The sequence below is a fragment of the Acanthopagrus latus genome, chromosome 19 (assembly GCF_904848185.1).
Source record: "Acanthopagrus latus isolate v.2019 chromosome 19, fAcaLat1.1, whole genome shotgun sequence".
NCBI classification, from domain to species: Eukaryota; Metazoa; Chordata; class Actinopteri; order Spariformes; family Sparidae; genus Acanthopagrus; species Acanthopagrus latus.
The window spans coordinates 15,491,547-15,513,581 of NC_051057.1; the positions used below are offsets into that span (position 1 = coordinate 15,491,547).

The 22,035-nt window shown below is 43.3% G+C and overlaps 3 protein-coding genes across 7 annotated transcripts in view; all 3 read right to left on the reverse strand.

Annotated features, from left to right (window-relative positions):
- Positions 1 to 1,317: 1,317 nt before the first annotated feature.
- On the reverse strand, positions 1,318 to 3,733 carry LOC119008272 (lectin-like). Of its 2 annotated transcripts, none has more exons than XM_037078362.1 (3): positions 3,631 to 3,733; positions 1,729 to 1,822; positions 1,318 to 1,634 (listed from the first exon to the last, which is right to left on the reverse strand). In XM_037078362.1, the coding sequence occupies exons 2-3, from the start codon at positions 1,816 to 1,818 to the stop codon at positions 1,374 to 1,376; spliced, it is 351 nt and encodes a 116-aa protein (XP_036934257.1). In that variant the 5' UTR covers positions 1,819 to 1,822; positions 3,631 to 3,733; the 3' UTR covers positions 1,318 to 1,373. The 2 variants fall into 2 exon arrangements, with proteins under 2 accessions (XP_036934257.1, XP_036934256.1); XM_037078361.1 differs by lacking the exon at positions 3,631 to 3,733 and adding an exon at positions 2,044 to 2,162.
- A 6,040-nt stretch (positions 3,734 to 9,773) lies between these two features.
- LOC119008662 lies at positions 9,774 to 11,231 on the reverse strand. The gene is made up of 5 exons (XM_037079217.1): positions 11,190 to 11,231; positions 10,774 to 11,067; positions 10,457 to 10,561; positions 10,231 to 10,332; positions 9,774 to 10,116 (listed from the first exon to the last, which is right to left on the reverse strand). The coding sequence occupies exons 1-5, from the start codon at positions 11,214 to 11,216 to the stop codon at positions 10,027 to 10,029; spliced, it is 618 nt and encodes a 205-aa protein (XP_036935112.1). The 5' UTR covers positions 11,217 to 11,231; the 3' UTR covers positions 9,774 to 10,026.
- A 1,142-nt stretch (positions 11,232 to 12,373) lies between these two features.
- The window catches only part of slc4a2b (solute carrier family 4 member 2b), a 46,733-nt gene continuing 37,071 nt past the window's right edge, over positions 12,374 to 22,035 (reverse strand). For 3 of the 4 annotated variants that reach the window (XM_037079219.1, XM_037079221.1, XM_037079220.1), the window contains 16 exons: positions 20,463 to 20,643; positions 20,228 to 20,363; positions 19,274 to 19,478; positions 19,077 to 19,185; positions 18,794 to 18,978; positions 18,453 to 18,669; positions 18,156 to 18,362; positions 17,898 to 18,046; positions 17,381 to 17,575; positions 16,712 to 16,936; positions 16,523 to 16,612; positions 16,235 to 16,401; positions 15,400 to 15,653; positions 15,143 to 15,312; positions 14,876 to 15,049; positions 12,374 to 14,556 (listed from right to left, as the gene is read on the reverse strand). In XM_037079219.1, coding sequence (XP_036935114.1) covers positions 14,476 to 14,556; positions 14,876 to 15,049; positions 15,143 to 15,312; positions 15,400 to 15,653; positions 16,235 to 16,401; positions 16,523 to 16,612; positions 16,712 to 16,936; positions 17,381 to 17,575; positions 17,898 to 18,046; positions 18,156 to 18,362; positions 18,453 to 18,669; positions 18,794 to 18,978; positions 19,077 to 19,185; positions 19,274 to 19,478; positions 20,228 to 20,363; positions 20,463 to 20,643 — 2,745 coding nt within the window. In that variant the 3' untranslated portion in view covers positions 12,374 to 14,475. The remainder of the gene's footprint in view (positions 14,557 to 14,875; positions 15,050 to 15,142; positions 15,313 to 15,399; positions 15,654 to 16,234; positions 16,402 to 16,522; positions 16,613 to 16,711; positions 16,937 to 17,380; positions 17,576 to 17,897; positions 18,047 to 18,155; positions 18,363 to 18,452; positions 18,670 to 18,793; positions 18,979 to 19,076; positions 19,186 to 19,273; positions 19,479 to 20,227; positions 20,364 to 20,462; positions 20,644 to 22,035) is intronic. The other variant, XM_037079223.1, reaches the window with a different exon arrangement.

Genomic DNA, 22,035 nt, shown 5'->3' on the forward strand with positions numbered 1-22,035 from the left:
TAAGTAAATTGGGTTTATTGCATAAAGCAGTTTTTTTTTAAAGTGAAGCTCTTGCCAAAATGCAATCTAGGGTCTTTTTGTGAATGTACCCAAGTCAAACGTTCGTTTAAAAGCATAATTACGACGAAAGTGTCACTTTTAAGATTTACCGTATATTCGTTTTAGGGTCAAAACCATTTTCCATGGCGTGCTAGGGGCACTTTGATCATAGCATCAAAATTACTACCTCCAAAACACTAAGAAGGCTCGACACAACATCAAACTTTGCGCGTAGTATCACCAGGGTCTCTACTCATGAACATGAGCATTGAGAATATAGTTTGTGTACGCAGAGTTTACTAAAAAGAAAGTTTTTGAACAACTCACATTAGCAGTTGCTTGTTCTGCTTGCCGTCCTGCCAGTCAAGAAGTATCGATCTCCAAATGCAACGTAACATGGAGGACAGTTATTAGTGTATAATTGCCTGAAACTGTGTTCATGTTACATTGAAATTAGTCCTGTATGTCCACAGAGGAGGGGCATCGTCTTCCACAGAGTCCGCTTTGTTTGGTTTAAATCTACAACCTGCTCACTAGATGTCACTAGATCCTTGACACTGTTCTTTTAAGACAAGACGTGCAAATTTTTATACTGGTTACAGTCTCCGCAGCCCTGTAATGAATAACATAGTTTCCACAAACCTCCTATCTATCAAACTATTGAACATTTAACACATATGCTTGCATCCTTTACGGTGATTTGATATTTTAATGAGAAGAGGCAGAGACAGAGACAGATTTTTTTTATGCCCAATCAAAATGAAATAAACTGTCTTTGTTTTCATGACTGAATAAACAAACAGACCTTAAAGGACAACACAGTTGGCTGGGGAGCGTACCTATGTTCCCCGTACCCTAACCCTAACCCCCCAACCCCCCTAACCCATTCCCCGGTTTGTTCATCGACCGGCAGTAGTGGGGAACATGGGGCGCTTTTTCTAAAAGATGGTCCTGCGTTCCCCAGTTCCATACAAAGTGGGGAACATAGGGAACATAGGGATGACCCTGTTGGGGGAAAAATAGCAGACTATGACTGTGACCCGTAAATTAACATATACATTCTAGCCGAGACTGCTAGACCGCAGAAAGTCTGGTTTACTCAACTAATCTACTCTGCAACACAACCCATTTTTCAAATAATTCATAATGTTTTCTCTCTCTTTTTTTTTTTTTACTCAATTAAAAATGTGGCTAAAATCACGCAGCGTATCAAGTTATTATTACATATTTTTCAGTCTCCTCATAGCTCAATGAAAAGAGAAGAAAACAACTCATTCATGCATCGTTAAATTTCCTTTTATTTGATCCCAGTTAACGTAAGATGATGACAAACATCACTTCATGCCTTTAGAGTCAGCAGAGGTCCAGATCTCCTTATTCTCCCTGTGCAGCACCAGTTTGCCATCATTGGTCAGGTGAAGACGGCATATGTTACAGCTGGATTTGGCGGAGTTTGTGTGCCACCGGGCTTGGTCATCATTGTTGTACATGACCAGGTTGCAGTCAGCCTGCATGCACAGGCGGGTAGCGTCTGATCCTGCAGTCTCTGAAGCCCACAGAGGTTGCCAGCCGTAGACAACAAAGTTCCCGTCGTCCTGCAAGGGACAAAGACACATTTGATTGATAGTGAAACGCCTCTTCCCAAACTCTTATTCTCTTACTTTTGCATTTACATTTCTGTGTACTCACCTGGAAAACAGCCTTATACTCCCTATTGTTGGAGAGCAGGAAGTCTCCCCTGCGGAGCTCATCATGCTTGCACAAGAAGTTCCTGCTCATGATTCTGCAACAAAAAGAAAACCTGTGCTGTATCTCTGTAAAACACTGAAATTATACTGAATCATGCATTTCTATGAGTTGGTTTGCCAATTCAGTTGTGCACCACTGTTCATTTAATATTTCTCTTTTGTTAATACTCACAATAAACCCTTTGCACATATTAAACAGTGGCAACTCTTGCACATATGAATGCATCGGTCAGTATAAAAGGTATAGAGTACTTACAGGCTTGAATGTCCCACCACAGTCTGAGTGTAAGCAGAGGAAAAGGAGTGACGGAGAGAAACATTTAATTCCCTCCACTTTTATAAACCCCGATCTGGGGGTGGAGAGAGGAGGGTGCAGAGGGGGGGAGTGAAGTCCTCCTATTTGTCTCATCAGAACAGAATGTTCCAGTTCTATAACATAATTGCAACTTGTTGGACAGAGCAGCTGTCATGCAGGGATGTAAAAGGGTCTCGTGTGTCAAGTATTTTTATGTATTTATCAGTGCGACACCGCCGTTGCCTCCCAATACTGAGGCCGATACGCACAAGAAAGTCCTAAAGTGGCTCTACCCATCAGTCAGTGGAGTCATGCATGAGCTGGTCCTGAGGCTGTCATTATTACCCGCTATGAGATGAAGGAGGTGTGTGACAAGTATAAGCCTTTCACTTAGTTTGGCCAACCTATTTAAAAAGGTCAACTTTGTATGAATATCTTTTCTTTTCACTCTGATCACGTTGCTTTGGGATGGCGACCAACAATCCCAAAGCCTCAGTTGAAAAATCAACTTTCTTATATAGAGGACCTTTAAATTCTGAGCAGGCTTTACTATTCCCCTATACCCTTTGTCCACCGCCCCATTCATTGAGAGACAGATTACGTAACAGGGTGATTTTTTTTTTAAATCACAAAAAGGGCCTTGTTGGCTCCCCCTGCTTCCCTCTCTCTGTACATTGTCTCCAAGTCCCTATCAAGGCTTTCTGTGTCCAGAAAGAAAGTACAGACTCTGAAATGTGCTTAAAGTAGAAAAGTAAAGCCTCAACTGCTGACTGTTCCAGTCCCCCTCTCTCTCGTCTTGCTGCATCTGTCACACATGATATCTGCTAGATAGATTGAAATCAGTCTTGTGACGCATATATAATGGATAATTTACTTTGAACGCTCTAAACTAAAGTGACATGCCTGTTTTGAAAACTTTAGGCAGAAAGTGCAAAAACGTACTTAAGTACAGTAATGAAGTATTTGTACTTCATCACTCCCCACCTCTGCCAGGAACCAAGATTAAAAAAAAAACAAAAAAAAACACACAGGGCCATAAGATTCCTGTAGATCCTGTAGCAGTGCAGCTTTACTTAAAGGGACAGGTCGCTGCCAAAATCAAAAATACATATTTTCCTCTTACAAATAGTGCTGTTTATCCATTCAGGTTGTTTTGGTGCGAGCTTTTAAAAGGTACGGTCAACAGAGAGGTCTGTGTTCCAAAAATACATGAGAAAACCTCAACAGCCATGTCTTTTCCAGGAAATCCTGACTTGGTTTCTCAAGATTGTCAGGTTGGGGTTTAAAGGGAAAACTATGGAAGGGAAAGGTGGACCCAAACACAGTACACACAGGAGGCAAAGATAAGGAAGAACAAAAGGCGAGCTTTAATTTAGCAAAAGCCGAATGCAAAAACACCAAGGCAGACAAAACGGGGACAAGAAACAAAGTAACAACCAAAACAGCATGGCAAAGTAACAACTTAAAGGCAAGACAAAGTACAAAGAAAAAAATAAAAGTTCAAATCAAACATCAGAAACCAGAAACCAAAATCCAAAGAACACATACCAATCAGGAGGAGCAGGGACAGGAGCAGGGACAAGAACGTGGACAAGAACGTGGACAAGAACGTGGACAAGAACGTGGACAAGAACGTGGACAGAAGACAGAAAACAATGGCCAGACAAAGAGTGAGAGGAACACAGAGACTAAATACACAGACACTGATGACATGACGAGGAACAGGTGAGGAAAGAGAGGAGGAAGGAAGCCAGGTGTGATAATGAGGGGGAGGAGCACAGAGGAACAGACCAGGAGGGAACAAGACAACAGACAGAGGGAGCCAGAGGGGAGAACACAGGAGAACTTAAAGGACACATGAGGGCATGAAAAAATCAGAACATGAGACACAAGACAAGGAAAAACAAAACACATAACACAACAAGACATAGAAAAAAAAGGACATGAAATCAAAACCCAAAACCAAAAACCAGATACAAGGACAACACAAACAGGAGACATGACAAAGATAAGCCACAGCTCTTGTCTTTGACCTTTGTCAGCAGTTGTGAGAGCTTTTACCTTCCAGCTGGCTGCGAACTAAATGCCAGAATAAATGTTAGCTAGGACCATTTCTACAAAATCAGAGAAAAGGTTTCTTTACGTTGAAGCTTTACGTTCTATAAGGGTCAATTTTTGATTTCTCTCTTGGCACAGCATTGTGTTGATGCTCTGGTTAGGTTTAGGCACAAAAACCACTTGGTTATGGTTAGGAAAAGATCATGGTTTGTCAAACAAACAAAAAAAAAGATATTTGCGTTGGTTACCACAAACACAGCTTGAAATGTCTTAAGCTCTCCTTGAAAACACATGGTTTTGTCACCACAAACATGGTAGTGAATCACCCAAGTTCCTGTGAAAAAAGTCCAGTTTTGGCCTCAAAACATGGCTGGAAATTCTCCTTGAAAATATTTAGTGGTGGGACAGCCAAACTGCTCAGTTGGTAGAGCGCGTGCCCTGCAGATTAACGATTACAAAAACGAGAACGGAGACTCAAATTGTGGTCACTCATTTTGCAGCCTCACACCTGCAACTCCATCATCCAGTGGTTCAGTCTACACGATACACAGGTATTTGCCATTTTTGCGTGTAACCACTCAAGAACACCCAAGGATTCAACATTTCACTTCACCCAGCAGTGAACTCGAATAGATGGAAAAATATCAGGTCATGCCAGTCAGGACCAGAGTAGGACAGGTGGGTCTCTAACAAGCCTGCACACGACACGGGGAAATGCCACACAAAAAACAAAAACACCTTCTCTTTCCTTTTTTTTTTATTATTACACAGCGTTACATCTGGAATACAGTGAATTCACAAGCAGAGAAGTAAGTACAGTCTCACAGCAGAGATGAGCTTAAAGTAAGGCTGAATCACCAGCTTTTGAAGAGAGATTTCCTCTCTTTGTATTCGTTGTATAATAAGTGGCTCCTGGAGGAGAAATCTTCAGGAAATGAGTCAAAGTTACCTCCCTCCAGTGAGATAAGCGTGCAACAGGTTAACTACAGATTTGTTGGCTGCATGTTATGTGGAATGCCATTTTTGCTTCAATGTTTGATTGTTTTTGTTTTTTTTTTAGCCAGTAGACACGGCCAACAGTGTAGGCGCTCCACTGTTGTAAATCATTTTTTTGCAGTGATCCGTCCTGGCTGTCCTCATGTCCTGAAACAAGAGAGGAAACACGTTCAGAAGTCTGTTCAGGCAGGAAGCAACACTGTAGTCTGCACCGATGTCACCATTTACATAAGATTTATTAACAAATACAATACATTGACTTAAACATGTCAGCTTTTACAAATACTGTTAACAGTAACTAATAAAAGCTACTTCTTTGTCGTCTGTGGAAAAAGTCCCCAGATTCCCTTTAAAAAACACTCAATTTTGAGGCTTGTTGCCCTGAGAGAGACTGTATATGACTCGTGAAACAGTGTCTATAGCAAATTCTCATTCATTTGGGCCTTCCTGTTAATTCGGCAAATGACATACACAGGGTTATTTCTTCCCTTGTGCAAAAAACGTTTGGTTTGCTCCATTGTGATCAATGTGGGTGTATAACTGCGTAGAGAGCGGGGAAGTGAGCTCCGATCACAGGAGGTCATTCTAAACACACATCGAGATGCTTGGTGTCCCAGCAGAAGAGCTGTATGATGTGTTTTTCTAAACTTCTCCTTGTAATCAGAAAGAATTCACAATCACATAAAAAATAATAATAATAATCATAGATGGTAATAACATGATAGGACATGAATACCTGCGTGAGTCTTGGTTTCTGGATACAGTGAACGTACGGCTTGGGGTTCGGCTCTATCTGGTCCTCTGCAGCTTTGTAGCAAACTGCACAGTCCATCACCGGCTGTGAGGTAACAAAAGAGATGAGAGGAAAGTGTGAGGATTTATGCTGTGGCTGTTTTCAATACCGCGCAGCGCAGATTCGAAATGCTCTCTCACTCTGTCATTCCTGAAGAGGCACGTCTGAGTGTCCGACTCGATTGTTCCTTTGGCGCACCAGGTGGGCTTCAGGTAGAAGTGGTGGTACAGGTATCGCACCCCGAATCCAGACTGCAAGAGAGCAGAGGGTCCCAGGTCAGTCAGAATATACTTAAAGGTGCACTGTGTAGTTCTTTGGGTAGGAATTTTAATGAGAAGAGAAAGAACTTCATTTTGCAACAAACAAGCTGGCCTTAAAGGACAATGTGGCTTTACACCGTTTGATTACATGTGGCGGACCCTGCCACCTTTCTATCTTCAAGCAGTGCTCTGGGGACCTTAATTTTCCTCTGAGAACAGCTTTGAATTTCAAAACTACATGGTGTCCCTTTAAATTACCTTGAGTAAAAGTACTGAGTTTGCAAAATGGCTCATTTCATAATTGTATAGAGGAAATCATGGGAGGCCCTCGCGGTATCGCGTGCAAATTCTACAATAAATAGCAGGAACACCCACTCGCTTCTGAGGCTTAAACTAGTCACGCACAGTGAACAACTGCCAGGAGACAATGAAGGAAAGACAGTGATGGGGGAAGGAGATGTAAACGAAGATCGTCGAGTTCAACATATGAAAACACACTGTTTTTAACCGATTTCACCATTTACGGGAAAACTGTTCTCGATACTTTTGGGTTTTCACAGGACAGTTTCTGTTGCACACAATATAAATCCTCCTCACCGGACTGTTACAACTCAAAACAAACTTACAAACAATCTTTAAAAAAAAAAAACACACACATACAATTGGAATTAATAAACTGTTCGTGTAAAAGCAGCAGAACATTTCTCCCCTTTTTCTTTTCTGTCAGGATGCCTGATTTGCATTCTCAAGACAGGATGTAGGATCAGTTTGTACTTCAGACATCAGCTCACATTTACATTATCAGCAAAACATGTTGCTGACTTGCAGCTGTTTCACATTTTCACCGTGGCTTTTCTCCAAGCCAACGACTAATGAAAACCATATACAGTGCTCCACATGTCGGCTTCATTGTGAAGCCTGGTGGGAATGTAGTGTCATTTTCTGCATCCGAACACTGCAGGAAAACCACACCTTATCAGAGATTTCTCTTGGCGAAACCAAACTGCACTTGACCCGAAAACAGATGTCTAAACAAGTATGAGCTAGAATTCCCTGAGGGCGAAGTGAGAGTGCCAAACTCTGACTGCAGATTCAGAAGGTAAAACTGCAAGCAGGACTTATCTGAAGCAGAACTACAGTCATCTTGCTTATGTATTTGAGTAATAATGAAACATTTGGCCGTTTTGTTTTAATTAGATACTGTCATGTTCTTGTTGGGACTTGCAGGTGAACATTTGTTTACAGATCTGCCATGTCTTCACACCCCGATAAGTTCAACTGGAGCTGCTATCAATGGTGGAACCTGTTCTAACACAGAAAATGTCAAATCAGACGTCAACACCAAGAGGATTTAGAAATTGCTGGGTTTACCTCTATCTCTGACTTGTCCAGACTTCTCAGGAAGCGAAAATGGTGGTGTACCCCGGCATGAGAGTTGAGCTGCTGTAAAGCCAGATCCACTCCGCTCTTGTAGCGATCAGGCAGCTCGCTGTAGGGATCCTGCGCCCCGGCAGAGTACAACACAGCTCCCGCACAAACCAGAAGCAGCAACCCAGCAGCCATCTTCCCTCGAGTGTGTGAGGAAGGCAGCTCGGCTCAGAGGGTGAACACCCTCCTCTCCCCCCGCAGGATCAATACCCACTTCCAAAACAAGTCCTATTATGGCTGTGTGAGTCACAAGAGGAACTCATCGCAGTGACCATCGACTGGCCCGCTGCCAGCACAGTTTACTTTTAATCTCCAAGTTCCCGTAAAAACCCCAGGGGTTTCTGATTAAGGCTCTTAAGAACTGCACTCATGTCGTTTAATGTTACCACAAAGGACACTTGGAGGAGTGATCCGGGCCCACAACGTGTTATGAGAAGAGTTTGTTCCCGGGACAAACATAAAGGTCAGCGGTGATCAGCGGGGGGAATGAACTCTTGGCTCCGCTTCATCGGCTTCCTTGTTGTTGCGTTTAACAGGAAAGTGGGTCACTTATAGGAAATGAGGGTTTTCTTTGTAAGACTCCTCAGAGACTACTTGTTGATGCACGTAAGTCGGTGGCATCTGTGGGAAGAAGTATGCTTCCCTCGAGCTTCAGTATCCTTTTTAACCATTTCAGATCACATCTGCTGTCAGGCTGTGCACCTGGTTAGAAACATTTGCCAAGAGAAATGTATTTCTTCACAAAGTCAATCTCAGTCCAGTCATGTGTCCTCTTACAAGCAAAACAAAATGTCTTGTGTGCCTACGTAAGCTTATACTCACTGATTCCAGCCAATATCATGTCATCCCACAAAAATCTTCATCTTTAAACGGTGAGCGAGTCGCACAGAGAAGAAGATCTCACGTCAGAAAGACACAGCTGGAGTGTTTACAGTACAAAAACACAAATGTATAACTTTATTCACTGATGTGGTTGAAACTGGATCATGTTTTATGGAGAAAACATTTTCTGGTTTTCTCTCTAATGTCCCCCGACTGCTCTGCCTGAGCCGCTGCTGAAATCACATGATGTTAAATAGACATAAGATTCCTGGATCCATCCTTTTGATTTAGATCAGCGCCAAAAGTTACGGGGGTCTTTTCTGGGCCGAGACTGATCCCCCATCCAAGTTTTGTGGAAATCGGTTCCCTAGTTTTGGTGTAATTGTGCTGACAAACCAACAAACTGAACAATACTGAATAAAACAAACAGATGTAGGTGAAAACATAACCTACTTGGTGAAGTTAGAAAACAAGAACAACAATGTGGCCGTTATTGTCCAACAGCAGATCAACAGCAGGCTGTGAGTGGAACACCGAACACAGTCTGATAAGAAGAACATTGATACTGAACTTAAGTCCCAAATAAATGTGCCGTTAAGCAAATTAGATACAACAAGATTAACCTCAACATTATTATTATTTTTTAACCTGGTGACATTCAGAATTTTTAGACTATAATCAAATCCAATGACAAAGACCAAATACATCAATGAAGTGATCTGTTCACGAGTCATGTCTGTGTAGTATGATTCATCTTCTTCCTCAGCCACAGATCTCCAAAATTCATTGAAAACAAAAATGAAACTGGGCTCTGCTTCTTCTTTTTTTTTTCCACGTACACTCTGCCCTGCTGCCGTGACGTAAATATTCACTCTACCACCAACTGTGTTATTTTCAACTGAAAGTTTCTGCAACTTCTTGTCTTTTTCTCACATTGACTATTGACGTCCAGTTGGCAACCTAACAGGGTTCAAAATGAAATTTTTTACACATCGTTTCAATGTCTGTTGCAGACATCCAAAGGTCGGTTGCATTGCTTGAGGTCCAACATGAAAATTTCATGACGACCTTCAGATACTAAACATGTTTTAAATGTCCACAGCATCCAAAAAGGGTCCTGGACAAGTGTCCAGATATTTGATTTAAACATCTAGAGAAGTGGATCTGAACTGACTGACGTTTAACAAGCACGATCTGAACGTCTCCGTAACGTTGTTGGTTTCTGTCTTTTTTACAGGATTTGTGAACACTAAGAAGTCACCAGCCTTATTTTTTCAGATACCGACCAAAACAAAAGAAATTGCTCCTCCAACACAGGAACTGCACACAAAAACTGAAGCTTGTGATTCCCCACACATTCAACTTTATTGACACTCCTGTAAAACAAATTCAGCACGCTATTTATCTTTTTGCATGAACTGCTGAAGATGTGACGCAGAGATCTCACTCAGATGTGGTCAGAAATGATGAACAGCTAACAATAACACGTGTGCTTTTAGCTTGAAGTGCTGATTGAAGCGGCTCCAAAGCAGGACAGAGAAACGCTGATGGGCGTCACATTGGATTCTACACGGGTCACCCAAAGGATCACTCTGTTCCTGTTGATGCCAGGAGGGTTGGGGATCCACTGCTGTAGCCCACCCGGTTGCAGTGCTCCACTCTGGTCGTCCTCATCTCCTGTGGTTCAAGAAAAAGAAGTGAAGGTAAAACGGAAAAAAAAGTCAGACACAATCTGGTGAAGTGTGTTCCATGTTTGCTGTGAGTGTTTGTCACAGCAGCGAGCAGACTGACCTGCGTGAGGGCCATTTTGTGGACACAGTGAACGTACGGTTTGGGCTCCTGCTCGATCTGGTCTCTGTACGTTTTGTAACAGACTGCGCAGTCTATCAGCGGCTGCATGAACGCACACAAACAAAAAAAAACATGAGTCAGGGCAGGCTCCTCGCCCTTCCAAATTCCACTTTTTTTTTTTTACGAGTTCAGCGAACAGCAGCTCGAAGAACCAGACGTAACTCACCCTGTCGTTTCTGAACTGACAGCCCGTGGAGTCGACGGTTCCCTTGGGACAGTTGGTGGCTTTGAGGTAGAAGTGGTGGTAGATGTACATCGCGTCGAAACCAGGCTGAAGGAGAGAGAAGTGGGGGGAGAATTACGAGGGGGAGGAAAAACTCGAGCAGTTTTCTCTGATAAGACACATTCTCTCCACATTCTTGGATGATTAAAGCCCTTCCTGAGTATTTCACTCACAGCTGATACCAGGAAACGGCTCGATAACGATCCCCAGCACAACAAATACACACACAGATTCTGAAATTAAGACACACTGGAATCTACCTGAATGTCCGACTGGAGGACAGTCCTGAGGAAGAGAAAGTGATGCTGGATTCCAGAATGAGAGTGGAGCTTCTCCAGGGCCAGGTCCACTCCTTTCTTGAGGGATTCAGAGAGCCTATCGTAATTGTTCTCCTGTGCATTGCAGGAGCAGAGCAAGGCTCCGGCGCTCAGCAGCAACAGCAAAACAGCTGCCATCTTTCTCCCTCTGTCAGAAACAATGAGGGCGATGGGGAACGGTGCAAAGGACCACCCACTTTCTGACTTTCCCCCTTTCTTCCCGGGAGAGAGAGCAGCCTGGAAACACACAGCAGTCTGTCTTTTCAGAGACTTCACAGCCAACCTCAACACGAGAAGTTTAACAGTGTTGTCCCCCCCCGAGAGCTCTGTGCACTAAACACACGTAAACAGAAACATACCAGTTTGAAGAGATAAGGAGATGACATGTCCAAACACGCAGCACAAACAGAAAAACACTTCTGCATGCAGAGACGCTGCCACTCACAAAAGTAAAAAGCAGCGTAGTCCAGGTGTGCTCATCACTGTTTAGAGCTCAGTGTTGCCAGATTATGCAGGTTTGGTGTCATTGTGCATTTTTTTTTTTAATGACAGTACATTAAAAATACATTACTTATTCAAATACGTCCAGTCATACAGTTAAACTTTGACATGAGAGAGCATCTAATCAACCTTGCAACACTGTTCTTGTTTCCTAACTAATATTTGTCATATTCTGTGCAGCTTGACGCACGTTTCTGTGTTCAGTGGTAATTTTTGTGTTTTCTACGGAAGCCTGTTGCTGCCAATATCATCATCATTATGACATTATAACATGAAAGGTTTTTCGTTGATACGAGATGTTATTCCTGTTATAACAACATATTGTCTCATTATTACCACACAATTAGAAACTTTTCTACTGATACACTATATATTGAAATGTATTAAACATTAAATGGTACAAGGTATAAATCCTCCACACCAGACTCATTAACTCTACAACAGAACCACTACAGTGCAAAAAGAAAATATCACAATTTTCAAATCTGAATTCACATTATTTTCCATAAATAAGCTTCAAAACAGCTTTATGATCATACAAATCATCCTTTATTGACAGGAATGTATACAATCTGCTTTTGAGAGATAACTGAAAAAGCTCACAACAGAGCTTCTAGAAGTTCGCTCCATGACTTTACTGCATGAAACACCTTAATAGGAATAATCATTTTTTAAGAGTTCAGTATGACATCATGTTGGGAGGTTTTGTAAAAACCTTACGAAAGCAAACTTGATCTCTCGAAGGGGGGGTCTTACACAATGTCACGGTGTGTTAAACCACGGATTAAATTTACACCAGAATATCCCTTTAAATGTCTTGTTTTAGCAACAAACCTTTCATGTTATAATGTGACACTGATCCACTTTACATCTTTGGTAGCAATAAGCCTCCATAATTTGCAGCCAATTTCTATATTTAAGGCATGTTTTCTGTATATGTTTGTGTTTTCAGTGTTTCCTAATATAACTTTTCTTCATCTGCTTTTGCGTCACCTATTTGCATGTGTTCGCTAAGAAAAACAAGAGAGAGCCACAGCCAGGATAAATAGAAAATAACCTTTTTTTATTTGTCATCAATATTTCAACCATTAATGTACACGGGAACATCAGCAACATCCTCTCGGACTTTGTATTGCTTGAAACGGAACAACATATTGTATCAGCAATTCACGGATTTGACAGATACTTTGGCATACACACACTGAACCTTCACTCCATCCACAGGCACGATGAGCAAACATAAAACTGACACTGTGCTTCTCATCTACCCTCCCAAATTTCATCGCCCGTGGCCGTGATGCAGCCGAAAGCTTCTGTGACCAAATAAAATCTTCAAAAACAGCAATAATCCCTCATATTGCGACAGATAAATAATGCAGAGATGTCTGATTCATGAGTGTCTCCAAAGTGCAAACTATTGTAACATGCTTGTCGTCCTTACAAACACGACAGACACTTGTGGCTGATCGCTTCGTGGTCCCGCAGGCACTTTGAGACTTTGTGCACCTTTGCGTGACACCAAACAGGCACAAGATCACAACGACAGTCGGGCTGAGATGGGACAGTACAGAGATTGGTAAAGTAGTGTCTGAAATACACACTTGAGAGTAACAGAGGCCCGAAAATTTAAGTTATTTGACACAGTCAAAGCTTCAACCAATCTATGTCACACTGATACAACATGACACAAAACAAAACAAAAAAAAACACATGTATATATGTTTTTAAAATCCTTCCCTCTCAGTGATGCATGATTGTTGAGATTGTCTACACAGCTTGTGTGGAAAATTTGGTCGACCGAGTTCACGAGTGTGTATGAAATGTTTAAACAGTTAGTCGATGCCCCACCCCCCCACCACCAAAAGAAAAGTGAAATTATGACAATGAAAGGAATGTTTTACTGTGAAGTTTTGTTAATTTAGGCTAACAACAATGTTAGGAGACGTGAGATTGCTGAACTGCAGCTTATTAATCTGACCACAAAACTATTTACACGAGACATTTGGCACTCGGACAAAAGTAAATTACAGTGATTCCCATAAATCAACCACACCAAGCGAGACCTCTAAACAAACTACATTAGTACATTAGTGCCCTAATCATGTGCGTGGAGACATTTAGAGTATATTCATTATGCCACTGTGTTAATATCCTTCTTAAAAAAAAAAAGTGTTATGAACATGATATCCTGGCATTAGTGTGATGAGAAATTGCATTTTCATGTACAGTACTGCTTTTTTTTTTTTTTTTTGGTACAGTCTTGCAAAATCTTTCTCTGCTGGTGATCTTCATTCACTGCAGGTACAGAATTTGACATAAAAGCCCAACTGTCATCTAAATTCAGCACCCAAAAAAAAAATAAAAATGTACGGTTAAAAGGCTAAAATCAATCACAGAAATTCATTTAATAGGCAAACTAAAGCAACACTGATTCTTTTAAAGAGGACAATAAACTCTTGTTACTCAAATAAAAATGATTACATAAAATACAGTCATTGTTCAGATTTTGGTAAAAAGTGCTACGAGCTTTTCAGGAGGCGGGTAAAGTGATCGCTGTCTACAATAAGACAGAATGAGGAGAAAATAAACACCTCTCAGTATACCTTTTTATTTCCTTCATAAGGCGCTTAGTGAGCTTAAAACATGGAGAGAAAAAATAATGCGCGACAAACTTGAACAGCAAATATCTCAGCAATGTTAATATAAAATAATAAATCCCATATATCCTCCACATATTCAATGTGAATCAGAGCAACCTTTCAGGGCTAAAAATTAAATCGGTCAAATCTGCAAATCTATTCTCTAGTGTAAATCGCATTTCATCTTCAGCTCGAGATCACATCGCTTGATTTGGAATCTCTTGTCCCCTGAAATATGTATTTTAAAAAACTATATCATGAGTGAACACGCGGTATCTGTTCGATTCTCCTCGCCCCCGGCAGTCTGATAAAAAGTCTGACAAAAGTAACAACCAACCAGACCTGCGACATGATGTGCGTTCATGCGTCAGCGCTGCACACTGATGTGGTGTCAAAATGCGAGTGGTTCGGGTTTGAAGGACTCATTGGTCGGCAGAGTGATTGACAGGTGTTTTGGTGTCTGCTAAGAGGAGTTGAGTGGTAACATAAGGGGGCTTGTTGCGGGTTACACGGGCATGTGCATCTCCGAGTACTCATCGTGACAGTCACGCTCGTCAAACTTTGGCTCTGCGTCGTCCGCATCCAGCTGGAGAAGAGAGAGGACACGTCAGGATTAGTGACGACAAGCGCTGTTACTAATTTTAATATTAATACATTTACTATATAGTACCTTGCTTTACATGCAACATATCAACAAAGAATTGAGGAAGTAAGAAGTAATTGCAGTGGTAACTAAACTAAACTAATAGCATTCACATCAAATAAAAGCAAATATATAATGATAATATAAATGTAAAATATTATTCAGTAAACAAATAAAATAATATGACATAAAGGAGAGTTATGACGTCGCTGCAGCTGTGGTTGTGGTGCAATGATGCAGCGCCCTCCTGTGGTGAACTTACACATGCCATCTCTCTGGTGGTGAAGATGCGGCGCAGCAGGAACATCTTGACGGGGACGGTGAGGATGAGGACGAAGGGGAAAGCCAGCGACGCCTGGGTCGACATCACAGCCCACAGGGCCCCCAAACACACCAGCTGGATGCCGGTGAACAGATGCATACGCAGCGTACGGACCTGGAGGAAACGGATCAGAAAGTTTGAGTATCTACCAAAAAAGACTGATTAGAGAAATAAGAGTAATTAGTTACTTCCACCCCTGCCTCTTACCTTGCGCACGTAGGTGTGGTCAGGGTGATACTTTGGTGGCATGAGCAGCAGCATCATCCGCTCTGTCAGCTGGATACCATTAAGTGACATCACACCCATGTAGAGGAAGATGCCGAACAGCACTGCCAGAGGGATCTGACGCAGCAGGTCGCCAATCACAATCGACATACCTGTGCAGAGGGGGGAAATGTCAATATGAACATTTTACTAAATACATTTTGGCTTCTATAATCAGAAAGAGCACTGATGACACTCACCAACCATGACGGCCACCAGGAGCCCGGTGACCCTCTGCTCCTTCACCTCCTGGATGCGAGGCTTGTCTCCGGGGGCGACGGCCTTACTCATGACAGTCAGGGCGTTGACGTGGGTCACCGAGCGGACGGTCGCGGCGGCCATCCACGGCAGGCCGAAGAGAGCCGAGCTGCCGCCCAGCACCACGATCAGCAGCAGGTCCAGATGGAAACCAGAACCCTTCACCAGCATCCGCTCCTTCTTACTCACTATCAGGCTGCAGGGAGTAAACACAGACGTAAACAACAGAGTTGGATGACCCGGCCAAGAGAAAGGCTGAGTTAGTAACAAACAGCTGTGGAGCCAGTTTGAGTTGTTGTTTTACTTTGATGTATTCAGAGCGGCCTGCTGTCGATGTCTTCTGACTAAAAACCCCAAAAGTCATACTTGAGTAAAAGTAAAGATGTCTTGTTAAAATATTACTAAAGTAAAACTGAAAGTCACCTAAAGAAATATTACTTGAGTATGACTCTTAAAAGTATCTAATATTACTGTATTTCAGGACACAAAAGTAGTTTTACGGCAATAAACATACTTTGTTTGAGTAAAAAGAAAATACAATATTTTCCTCCAAAATATGGTGGAGTGGAAGCATCAAGTAGCAGAAAATGGAATTACTCTCAACATACCTTCAAACTGTACTTTAGTACAGTAATAGAGTAAATGTACTTAGTTACATTCCATAACTCACCACAAGCAAAGTTGCATTAGTGAACAATTAAAGCAGCACTACACAGGCAAACTTTTAAAGCCACTCTGAAAACAGATCTGATGTTTGATGATATTCCCATAACTCACGTAGTGATCTGAGTCTCCATGAAGATGAGGATGAAAACCAGCAGAGCGGGCAGGCAGCAGGCAAACATCATCCAGATGGGGAATTCACCGTCTGTACCCAGAGGACTGATGATCCAGCCGCGTTTGGAGGGACTCGTCACAGAGAAACCTGAAGGAACGCTCAGTTTCTGGACCGAGGACGAAAACAGGGAGATGATCATTGTCTGTGTGTGTGTGTGGCTCTTTGGCAAACATGAAGCCAACAGTCACACATTTACACAAGACTGAGTGACGGTGTTTGAGTCTCACCTGTGTGTATGTGTCGTTTATGCTGTAATCCACCAGGACCATGATGAGGATGGCGATCGGTACGCCGAAATCTCCAATAATCCTGCGAAACTGAACCAAACGAATCGTTAACAAGGCTGAAACTATTCTGGCTGTTTTTTTTCTGCAGATTTTAAAATTGCATCACAGTGAGGGAATTTATCTCCTCACCCTTCCCGGAAAGAACGCGCTGTTCTTGAACTTGCGCAGGTAGAAAGCGATGAAAAACGTTCCGGCCATGAGAACCAGAGACAGCAGCGCGGTGTTGGGCTCGCCGGTGACCTTCACCGTCACAGGCTGGGTGTTGTTGTTCAGCATCAGCGTGATGTTTTCTGCCGAGGCGCCTTCCGTGTTGTTGTCCAGGGAGCAACGTTTCAGTGGGTGCTCTTTGAAAATCTGCCCAAAGACACAAAGGGTTCCAATTACTGCGCAATATTTTACAACACAGTAGAGACCAAAACGCACACACGTGTTGTGATTACTTTCCGCGGAGGGATTATAATTCATCACCAATTTATCCACAACTACACTTTCTGGAAAATGAGATTATCCTTTGGCAAAACACCTTTCAAGTCTGTGCCATAAAACTAAAAATAGCAAAACCCTTCCAGAATCATGAGCCTGGATAATAGTCATCCCTTAATCCATTTAACTTTCAAGGCCAATCAATCTCAAAAGATTTCAGGTGCAGCTGCTAGAAAAACATACTCATTTCGACCCCGAGGTTTGAATACTGTCCAGAGATTAGTCTGTTCGGTTTAGCGTCAGGGACGAGAACCCGCAGCGTGCCAACAAAAACATTTTCTAATCAAGAGCTGTTAGCTGGAGTCTCTGGTGTACCCTGCCGAGCTTGATGAAGGTCTCGCAGATGAAGATGAGGGAGATGAGGAAGGAGAAGATCTCTTGGGTGAAGCGGGAGACGAAGCGGACCAGGAAGCTTCCCTCGAAGGCCACTGTGACGATCACGATGACGATGAGCCAGAAGCCGATCCAGACGCGGCCCGTCAGGTACTCCATGTGGTTTGCTTTGCAGAACTGTGAGGACACAAGGCAAAGGAATTCTTTTCAGGGTTGATTTCCATAAAAGCAGTAAAAACTTTTTTTATGAATGCAATGCTCAAGCTATTTTGATTATTTCACAAAAGATTTCAGAATTTTTTTTATTTGTTTAATGGTTGTGGTTGGGCTTGGCTGTAAAAAGGTGACATCACGGTGAACTAAAAGTTGTGAGGTTGTTAGCTGATATTGAAACACTATTAAACAAATCTGAGGGTGGGTGAACCCTGAATTTAAACAATAAACTCCATTTTTAAATTGTGAGGTGGGGGCGTGCTGATTTGAATCTTTACCAACTTACACTGTAAAAGGCTTCCTCAAATACCAGCAGCGGTCCGGAGAAACCCACAACGAGCAGCGGCTGCGCTCCGAGCAAACAGAAGATCACGCCCTGCACTGCTGTCGACACGATCAGCTCAGAAACACCAATCAGCCCCTCTGTCTTCTCACCTGGCAACCCACAAGACAACAAGTTAACACCTCATTGAGCACCAACGGGGTTTAAAGATTTGTCGGTACAAAAACGATGAGCTGCGAATCAACAGTCAGCTTGACTCACCCAGCAAGCCTCCGAATGTTATGGCTGGAGAGAGGGCAGCGAAGTAGATAAAGATGACGGCGGCCATGCACTGGCTGTTCAGGGCGTCCTTGAAGTCACTGAGGTACTTTGGGTAACGACGCTGCACATCTCGTATCAGCCCACCGAAAGGGCGCCCGGTGCGCCTCAGAGGGTCGTCCGACTTTTTCAGCGGTGTGAGGAGGGCCTCTGTGCGACGAAGAGAATGGGTTATATATTACAATAAAACAGCATCAGAAGTTTCATTTGATGTCCATGGCTGTATGGGCACATGCTCACCTTTTTCTTCCAGGCTTTTTGGCTCCTTGGCCAACAGCTTGACCTCCTGAGCCTCCCTCTTGCGCAGCATCTCCCTCTGAAAGCGAGCGACCGAGCGCAGCAGCTCATCGCCTCCCATCTCTGATGGCGGCAGCACGATGCTACAGTCAAGGAAGCTGTTGATGGCGTTCAGCAGGTCCTGCCTGTCGTCTGCAAGGTAGGCCGCCTCGTGGAATTGCTGGATGGAGATTCAGATACAATCAAAGTCAACCAATAAAATGGGAGGGTGCTACTCTATGTTCTAAAGGGTAGTTTGCAGCAAGTATAAAAATCTCAGTCCTCAGTCTCTACACCTCACTCACCTTGTCAGACATGAGAGTGGAGATGGAGCGTCCTATCTGGTGGTAGTCCATGCTGGTGGTGGGAGGTCCCAGCAGAACGAAGAGGAACCTGACCGGCACGGGGACCTCGAGGACGGACTCCAGCTCCACCGCCTCCTGCAGCCGCACAAACGCCATGGTGGGCTGCTCCAGGAAATCCACACTGCCTGGAAGATGACAGGACAAGACAGTCAACAATCGGACGTCACTTCTCACATGGAGAGGTGAAGGAAAACCTGGATATGGGGTTTGGGAGATAACTCACCCACAAGGACGACAGTGGCTTCTGCATTTTCAGGAATCTTCTCCAGCAGCTTCAGCTCATGTTTGGATTTGGACCGATGCATACCGGACACCACGGTCGGCTCCTTCTGCTGTGATGGAAAGCAATCGATGAAGCAAAATCAGGATAGTGAAGAAATCTCGTAACTGGGACTGATTTGGAAAGCACCTGACACTCACCTGTACATCATTCTTCTCCATGTCGATGCGCGTGTCGGCGTCCCCTGCGGTGTGGAGGGTGCCCATGAGCGGGTCAGTCACTAATGGTTCCATCTGATGTGTGTGATTGGCATTGTGGTGGTGTGGTGACATCAGACTGCCCAGGCTGGCGGCGGAGATGTTCCTGGGGAAAGGGCTACTGTGCTCCTTCTCATCGCTCGGGTGACTAGGGGAGGCGGGGAGAGGCAGAGAGAGGGTGAGCAGGAGGAAGATAGGCAGCGACCAGGCATGAAGCCACCTAGTAGCAGGAAGTGCGCAACAGTGGGAGTAAAGGCGGTTTAATCAATGCTCATCCTTCTACTCATATATAGAATAAAAATAATAAGCAGTATGAACTGCTATTAGCTTTGAAAGTCAAAGTCTAGTCTCATGTCAGCACTGTAATGATTGAAACAGACAAAAAAAAACAAATAACCAAATAAGCTGTTATTTCATCATCGTATACAGCACAGGTTTGGCTCGTCTCCCCTGAAAAATAAAAATAAATGTCTCCCTGTAACCTCTTGTGACAGGTTACAGCTTTGAGTGAAATTCTGCAGAAGTGAGTATCCAGTTTTTCAGTGTTTCCCACACATAGTTTTCCTGCACTCTAAATAAGTACATATTTTTATCCGTAAGAGTGAACAACATGACCAGCGCATGATGGTGACAACAAAAGATACAAATTCCAGGTCTGTAACAATTTGTCAGACGTAATGTAGTTGCTAAATACAAAATAAACTCATTACATAACAACAAGTAACAAGTGTTGAAAACATGCATGTAATACTGTGATCCTGCCCTCTCACTGAAGTTACATAATGCAGAAACAAGTGACAGGGGGGCCGAACGGCTGAGACAGACACACCATTCACCCTGTTATAAGACATTGTACCATCAAAATTATTCGGCTTAAAGGGTTTTCTGTCAGGTCACCTGTGTTTCAGCAGCAGGGCCCTGAGGACATTGGCTCGGTCCTCAGCTTTGATCTGGTCAGAAATAATCATCTGCTCCACCACCTGGTGGGCGATGCCAGGCAGGGTCTTCTGGTCCAGATCCAGCAGCACTGCACCTGTAGACACACACACACACATAACGAGCTCAGCACCCCACAAACTGCATCACAGACTTTAGGGTGACGTTGTCAATCGACCTCGCTTCCATCTCTTACCGTGCGAGATGGTCTTTCGGAGCTCCAGCAAACTGCGGAAGGACAGCGAGGCCACGTGAGGTTTCCCCCAGCGGTCCGTCTCCTCCTCCACATCTTCCTCAAACTTGATCCATCGAGCCGTCTCCTTCCACTGCATCTCTTGGTTCTTGTCCATGGTCAGCTCGTTCAGCTCCACAAACACCTGGAGAGGACATCGCACAGGAGCACGTGCCGGCGCAGGTGAGAAAACAACATACACCTTGAGCATGTGCCAAATAACTGAACTTGTTTTTAGTCAGTTCATACACTCAAATCTTTAGTAAAATGTAGTTTTTCAATACCAGACCAAGTGCTTTATTAAAAGGGGCACTGTGTAGTTTTAGAGAAGACATTCCAGCTCAGAATATAAACTCAGAAATATAATATTTTTCCATAACCAAATGAACAAGCTGTTCTCAGAGGAAAATAACATCCCAGAACACTGTTTGAGGCTTAAAAAGGTGGCAGGGTCCGCCACTTCTGAACAAAATAAAACAGAAACTTTGTTGTCCTTTAAGCTCAGTTTGTTTATTCGGTCATGAGAACAAAGAGAGTTTTGATTATTTAGTTTGTTTAGGCAAAAAAAAACTACATAGTGCACCTTTAAATTCAATCAACACACATTTCTGTTCATGTTATTATCCTGAAGTAGTTACTCAACAAAACAGCCAAGAACATCTGAAAGACCTTTTTAAAAAGTAAGAAAACAGACCATAATCTGTGGTGCCTCTCTCAGTACAAATCTGGTTATAACAAGTCATTAATTGAACACCATGCTGGTCAGTGATGAGGACCAAAAACCAAACTCTCCGAAACGTAAGATTCTTTGCCAAAACGCGCCGGCTGCATGCCTGTGAAATCACGCTCACACAGGTCAAACCTGACTCTGGCCGGTCACCCAGCCTCACCTTCTTGTACCGAGCCATTAGACTGGAGTCCATGTGCATCAGGACGCCTTCCTGCCGCGAGGCGGAGCGGTACACGACCAACGGTAACGACTGGAGGAGCGAGACGGTGCAGGAGAGGACTCACTGATACAAGCAGCACAAATGACCGGACCCTCACTCTGACACACATACCCACAGGTGGCCACACACACCTGACAGGGACCTGCTGGGGGCTCAGGGCCGTGTATGAGAATGTGTGTGTGTTTGTGTGTTAATAAAACATAGCTCTCCCTCTCTCAGAAGCTCCCAGTGTCTGGTAACCTGAGCCCCTCTCCCCCCTCTTTTTTCCTTTCCGTGTGTGAAAGCAAAGAACTCATTCATTCATTTTTAATTGTCTCTGTCCCTCCCTGTCCCATCCACAAAAGAGATGAGGCAGTGCCTCATTCGAGAGAGGACAATCTCCCAGGGCTGGGTACGATTTGTGATTGCTCTTTTAGTGATTGATCAAAGACTGAAGTAGAAAATGGAAATGAAAACAAATCACTAGAAAGTTTTTTCCCCTCCGAACTTCCCTGAATCGCACCTGAATTAAAATCATTACTCTTACATCTTTGTGCTATTTTAGAAAGATGATCTTAACCTCCCAACTTCTGCTGGCAATTGTATTT

Bases quoted from the DNA above. Each gene is read 5' to 3' on its own strand.
- LOC119008662 (XM_037079217.1), bottom strand. From the start codon at position 11,216: ATGTCATCTCCTTATCTCTTCAAACTG. The intron at 11,068-11,189 runs GTATGTTTCTGT...GTGTGTTTCCAG, and splicing joins CTCCTTATCTCTTCAAACTG to GCTGCTCTCTCTCCCGGGAA. The intron at 10,562-10,773 runs GTAGATTCCAGT...TCTCTCCTTCAG, and splicing joins TCCTCCAGTCGGACATTCAG to CCTGGTTTCGACGCGATGTA.
- LOC119008272 (XM_037078362.1), bottom strand. From the start codon at position 1,818: ATGAGCAGGAACTTCTTGTGCAAGCATGATGAGCTCCGCAGGGGAGAC. The intron at 1,635-1,728 runs GTGAGTACACAG...TGTCCCTTGCAG, and splicing joins AGTATAAGGCTGTTTTCCAG to GACGACGGGAACTTTGTTGT.